The sequence below is a fragment of the Zea mays genome, chromosome 2, assembly GCF_902167145.1.
Source record: "Zea mays cultivar B73 chromosome 2, Zm-B73-REFERENCE-NAM-5.0, whole genome shotgun sequence".
Taxonomy (NCBI): domain Eukaryota; kingdom Viridiplantae; phylum Streptophyta; class Magnoliopsida; order Poales; family Poaceae; genus Zea; species Zea mays.
In genome coordinates this window covers 193,260,098-193,266,377 of record NC_050097.1, presented here as the reverse complement: position 1 = coordinate 193,266,377, position 6,280 = coordinate 193,260,098, and the positions used below count along the sequence as shown (strand labels likewise).

The window sequence follows — 6,280 nt, the reverse complement described above, 5'->3', positions numbered from 1 at the left end:
ACCATGTTCCACACAAAAATCAGAAAAATCACCCGAAAAATATTCTCCACCACGATCAGACCTTAACCGTTTAATTTTCCTCTCGAGTTGATTTTCAACTTCAGCTTTGTAGGTCTTAAAATAATGCAAAGCTTCATCTTTTGATTTTAAGAGATACACATAACAAAATCTAGTAGAGTCATCGATAAAAGTAATAAAATATCGCTTGCCTCCTTTAGTCAATATTCCGTTCATCTCACATAAATCGGAATGTATTAAGTCTAGTGGTGCCAAATTCCTCGCTTCCGCAGCCTTGTGAGGCTTGCGAGGTTGCTTAGATTGCACGCACACCTGGCACTTAGAACCTTTGACTAAATCAAATTTCGGGATTAAATTTAAATCTGCTAACCGCGAGACACAACCAAAATTGATATGACAAAGTCGTGAATGCCAAATATACGACTCATTCGAAACAACATTGTTCACAGACTTATTACACGCATCATGCAAAGATAAGCGGAACAAGCCTCCGCTGTCATAGCCTTTTCCAACAAATGTTCCATACTTAGACAGTATACATTTATTAGACTCAAAGACAATTTTGTAGCCATCTCGGCACAATTGAGAGCCACTAACTAGATTCTTTTTGATGGAGGGGACATGCTGCACGTTCTTCAATAGCACCGTCTTTCCCGAAGTAAACTTCAGAATGACTGTACCAACACCAAGAACACGCGCATGTGATCCGTTCCCCATCAGCAAGGCTCCAGTCCCTTTGCACTGATAAGAAGAAAATAAAGAAATATCAGCACACACATGAATATTAGCACCGGTATCAGCCCACCACTCAGGGGATTGACACACTGAAAGAACAGTAGGTAAAAGATTACCATACCCCGATGTTCCTTCTGCAGTCTCGCTAACAACCATGTTTACTGTTTTCTTCTCTTGAGCTGGTTTTTTCTCTTGCTTAAATTTGCGGTCTGGACAAGCGCTTGCCCAATGATCAGTACTCCCGCAAACAAAACAACCAGCTCCTTTGTTCTTCTTTTTGAACGAGGCTGCCTGCTTGGGCTTCGTGGCATTCTGTTGCTTGTTCTTCTTTTTATTATTATGTGATGCATTGGAGTTCTTCTTTTGTACCATATTGGCACTAGAAGTCTCAACTCCTTTTCCACGAGTGTCTTTTGCTCTCGCCCTCTCCTCAACATCAAGAGAACCAATAAGCTCAGCCACGCTAAACTCTTGTCTCTTATGTTTTAGAGTGGTAGCAAAGTCCGTCCAAGAAGGTGGCAGTTTAGCGATAATACCGCCGGCCACGAACTTGTCAGGCAAGACACATGGGAATTGTTCGAGTTCTTTAGCCAGTGCCTGTATTTCATGAGCCTGTTCAACTACAGGACGGTTTTCCACCATCTTATAGTCAAATAGCTGCTCCATGATGTACAGCTCGCTACCAGCATCAGAAACACCAAACTTCTCATCTAATGCATCCCATAACTCTTTTGCAGATGTGCACGTTAGATAAGAATCAACATACTTGTTGGCAAGAGCGCCAATCACGGCGCCTCGAAACAGGTTATCGGCAACGTCGAACATTTTCTCCTCTTCAGGAGTGAACTGTTCGGGTTTCCCCTGTGCGGCGTGATAGCAGTTCATTGCGGTCAACCACAGTATCATCTTACTACGCCATCTCTTGTAAAACGTCCCATCAAAAGGTTCACTTGGTTTTAACGCAGCAGCAAAACCACTAACAGAAAAATGCCTAATATCAGATTTTTGGACTGTTAGAAAGTTAGGCATTTTTAGTTTTAATTTAATCCAGATAATCAGTGCGATATATGTAATGACATGTATATGCATGTGTGTATAACTACTCGCATAAGCAGTAAACAGCAATGAAACATGCATAAATACGAAGAACAGAGTGTACCCAGCGGAGGGACCGATGCTCAAGGCACCAGTGGCTCCATTCACACGAGACATCTCGTGTGTTTGTTCGATGTAGCCGTACGAAGTCGGTGCAGGAAGATGTACGCAGTGCAGTCCCTCGAACGGTCGCCGGGAAGAAGAACAGCAGCACGCGTCAACTTGGGAAGGCGACGAACAGCAAGGCAGTGGACGATCACGCGAGCAGTCGCGAAGACGCTCCCCAAAAATCTGATCGCCCGCACACCCGTGCAAGTGTATCTCTACGGTCGGTGATTTCGGAGGCCTGCTCTCCCACTCTCTCTGTGCTCGCAGAAGATGGGACGGGAATGTGTTGTTTGCAATTCGCGTGAGATGATTCGCCTAACTGGAAGAGCCCTCCATCTCCATTCTTATAGGCGGTCAGAAGAAGGGAGAAGGACAACGGACAGAAACGGTCGCGCATTAGAGCTGGAAACTGACGCCAGTAACTGACGTCCGTTACTAGCCATAAGACAGGAAACAGACGGTTATTATGACGGTCGGCCACGGCCACGGCCACGGCCCGGCCCGGCCGACGGCGGCGGCGGCGCGCGCGCGCGCGTGTGGCAGTCCTTCATCCTTTTCTCAACTTCTCAATAGATGCACCAATGGTCCACCTATTTAAGTTGATTGATTTGTCCTTTGAACTTCCAATATGGTACTAAATAATTAGTACACCATAGCATTAAAGTGGGCCATTAGCATTGACTATTATTGAATATTAATTTGGGCCAAGCCCACATTAATCCAACAGATAACCGTTGAACACATTCCACAATCTGACGGCACCGCTGCCGATTCCCTCCGCAGCGAGCCAACGATCTAGCGGCGAGCATCCAAATCAGATTTTTTAGATAATCGAAGTAATCATCCAGCAGCCTTGGCTAGCATCCAAATCAGATACTTACAGGGGAGCACGCTTTCGCGGAAGAGGCCATGGCCCATTGGGGGGAGGGAGCGAGCGCACTGCTCGGCCAGACACGTTCACGTCGCCCATCCGCGTCGCTGGCAAGTCCGGCCGTCAATGGGCACCAACAGTGCCTGACTTTCACGTGGCACTGGGCCCACTAACAGTGACATACAGGTTGTCCTTTACTCCTGCCTCGCTCAGCTCAGCTCCGCTCTTCCTCTAAATCCTCTACGCAATTCTGCACTGGAGTCCAAACGCAACCCAGGCGCTGAGCTTGACTGGGTTCCGACCCAGACTACTACTACTGTCTACTGCTAATACGCTCGAGAATTGACAAAAAGTAGGGCTAGGTAAAACCCCGTTTTACAAAATTTGCAGAAAAGCCCCTTCTTTATCGCTCCGAATTCCTCTATTCGGTTATTCCTCCACCGCTCGTCCGAGATCCCGATTCTACTACGCTGCACTGCCGCGTCCACCTCGGTTCAGTTCCAGTGTTCCGCGGGCTCGTTCCACCACGCCATCGCCGGCGGCTGCTCCACGGCGAAGAACCCGCCGCACGGCCCGTCGTCGTCTAAAAGGCCCGTCTCGTCCTCCTCCACCTTCAGGAAACTCCCGTGGAAGAACACCCCGCCATGGTTCGCCGCCGCTGCGCCGGCAACGGGGCCAGCCGGCGCGACAAGAAGGGTGCCCTGCACCTCGGGCGCCGGCGCCGGCGCCTCCGCCACGGGCGGGTCCGCGTCGTTCAGCACCGCGCTGGAGTCACTGATCTCGGACGACCCCACCCCCGCGGGGGCCGGCCCGTCCGAGGCCGCCGGCTCCGCCTTGACCGACGTGAAGCTCGCCGCTGCGTCCTCGTCGTCCCCCAGCTTCGCCTTGAGCTCCCTGATCTGCGACGATTCACACAGCCAACGGAACTAGGATCAGCCGTTGCGCACGCGAAGAAACGATAGAACGCCTTAACCGTACTCGCCCAGCAGCCTATACGATACGACGGCATATATAGTATGGAGTTATCGACAATACTACCTCGGCGAGGAGGGCGTCCTTGTCGCGGCGGAGCGCGTCGTGGTCGAGCCGAAGCGCGTCGTAGGAGCGGCGCAGCGCGGCGTAGTCGCGCTCCAGCTGCTTGGTCTTCCAGCGGGCGCGGCGGTTCTGGAACCAGACGGCGACCTGGCGGGGCTGCAGGCCGAGGTCGCGCGCCAGCCGCGCCTTGCGCTCCGGCTCCAGCTTGTTCTCCACCTCGAAGCTCCGCTCCAGCGCGCGCACCTGCTCGGCGCTCAGGCGCCGCTTCTTCTCCCCGCCGCCGCCGCCGCCGAACGCCATCATCTCCTCGTCCACGTCCACGTCCACGTCCGCCTCCATCCCGAGCACGCCGTAGCCGTCATCTGGGAACACGCACGCACAAGGACTCAGATCTTCATTCCGCACGCATTCCCGCCACGACATCACCCACCCCCAGAGAAGGCCAGAACAATGGATTCCTGCAAAGGGGAATAAAACAGATGAGGCTGGAAGTTACCTTCCTGATGATTGGGCATCGCAGACAGGGAGGGAGTAGCGCCGCGTGGCCGCTTCATGTCGAGAGTTGGATCAAGTGGAATTCGGAGGGCACCGCGGGACTATCTTTACAGCGAGAGCAGGGTCAATGAGCGCCTCCATTGCTGCCTCCCTGCTGCTCGTCTCTGTTCCCTGCCGTGGCGCATGGCCAAGGCCAACACACCGTGCAACCACTTCGGCCGATACAGTTCTCTGCAACTGCAAACTCCCCGAGTGGTTTCCTCGCGATCCAAGAAAGCGCTGGGACTGGAAGACGACTGAGAGTGTGGAGGAGTGAGGCCTCTGTCTCCGACCGTCTCCCACTCTCCCCTCTCTCTGTTTTCTTTTTTTCCTTTTTCCTTTCTGGGTTTGCTCTCAGCATGCAGTTCCCACAATACTGTGTGCTGTCCTCTGTGCCTTAATAAAGGGCGTGCGTGGGCGAGGGAGACAGGGGGGCGAAAGGGAGGGAGCTCGGGTTAGGTTAGGTCACGCCACGCCGGTAGTGCGGTCAAGAGGCAACCATGGTTAACCATCCATACAGCCACTATGTATGTTGATCGCATGAGAGAATAATACTACTAATAGTTACCACTGTTGCCTGAAAATGCTCGCTGCAGCTTTCCTTTTTGTCACCGTGTGCTGGAGATACGTGCGTGCTACGGTGCTAGCCGAGCAACGGACACCAGCTAGTAAACCCTACCGCGGAAACGAGGCGGTGGTTAAGCTCAGGTCACGCGCCCATGAAGCCAGGTTGAACAGATGGACGAACCAGAGCCGGATGAAGCAGGTAGGCTCCTGCGTAGGCAGACAGGCAAGGGCCGGGGCTGGCGTCACCGTCACCGAACCGAACACATGTTCCTCACATATGCCTACCATCCATCCTCAGTTCCTCATGCTCGCCGGCCGGCGCAGGAGCTCTGCATGCACTCCTGCTCCTGTTCTATGGCCAAGAGGAGCTATAGCAGCATCCTTCGAGGTCGTCGAGGGGTAAAAATATCGTCGAGCCCAGCACATGTTTTTTTTCCAGCAACCACACGATATCCTGCGCCCCCATTTCCGCAGAACAGCGACCCGAGTCGTTCTCATCTCAACCCGGCGCCGGTGCGAGAAAGGCGACCGCGGCTTTCGGTGCCCTTTGTTTTTTGTTCAGTACTAGCAAGCACCCGGCCGCATATTCTAACCTCCCCCCAAATCCCCAGCGAATCCTCTGGACGCAGAATATGCCCAGGTTTTCAAATCCCGAAATCCGTCCCCCTACGGCCTAACGAAAACGACGCGCCGCGAAAGCTGGGACTCCTACAGTAGCTTGGACGCTCCATTGGCCTGGCCTCGTGTAGTCGTGTCGTTGCGAATTCTTGCCCCCCCCCCCCCCCCCCCCCCCCCCGGTTTTTGCGTTGGTCATGTTTTGTTCCCTTATCTTAGATTCTTAGTACTAGTTGTTAAAAAGAAAAGCGCGTGATCACGAACCACCCGGAAGAAGAAACAGACGATGATGACGAGGAAAAAAACGTAGTGATGCTAGAAGCGTGTCCTCCCGTTCAGTGCCTTTTTTTTTTTGTTTTGTTTTTTGGATTGCTCGAGCGTGTGATCGGTGACGAGGTTTTTTCGGTCATGGCGCACTGGACGCACTTCACTTGTTTCGATTTCGAGGGTTTGTGTCTCCTCTGCGTTTACTCTATTCTGGTAAACCTTCCTGTTTTCGAGCGCTTCAAGAGTCAAGACTGGGACGGAAAACTGGGAAGACGCGAGCCGTGCAAGGTGCAGCGAAAGGTGCACCATCTATTTATTACCTGCAGATAAAGCCCGTCCTTGTGTGTGGTCGCCTGGTCGGCAGTCGGCAGGGGCTACCGTGCTTTTGCCGTGCCTGGATGGTGAGCGACGCCACGCCCAACGGAGGCTGCCAAA

At 52.7% G+C, this 6,280-nt stretch overlaps 1 protein-coding gene across 2 annotated transcripts; it reads right to left on the bottom strand.

Annotated features, from left to right (window-relative positions):
* Nucleotides 1-2,616: 2,616 nt before the first annotated feature.
* LOC100194336 (uncharacterized) lies at nt 2,617-5,018 on the bottom strand. 2 transcript variants are annotated; one of them, NM_001139372.2, is made up of 3 exons: nt 4,359-5,018; nt 3,866-4,224; nt 2,617-3,726 (listed from the first exon to the last, which is right to left on the bottom strand). In NM_001139372.2, the coding sequence occupies exons 1-3, from the start codon at nt 4,414-4,416 to the stop codon at nt 3,322-3,324; spliced, it is 822 nt and encodes a 273-aa protein (NP_001132844.1). In that variant the 5' UTR covers nt 4,417-5,018; the 3' UTR covers nt 2,617-3,321. The 2 variants fall into 2 exon arrangements, with proteins under 2 accessions (NP_001132844.1, XP_008667301.1); XM_008669079.3 differs by lacking the exon at nt 4,359-5,018 and having other exon boundaries at nt 2,634-3,726; nt 3,866-4,352.
* Nucleotides 5,019-6,280: the final 1,262 nt, after the last annotated feature.

What these genes read in the sequence shown, in the direction of transcription:
- LOC100194336 (XM_008669079.3), bottom strand. Translation starts at nt 4,285, where the DNA reads ATGTCGTGGCGGGAATGCGTGCGGAATGAAGATCTGAGTCCTTGTGCG. An exon ending in AGGACGCCCTCCTCGCCGAG is followed by an intron (nt 3,727 to 3,865) that starts GTAGTATTGTCG and finishes GAATCGTCGCAG; the next exon opens with ATCAGGGAGCTCAAGGCGAA.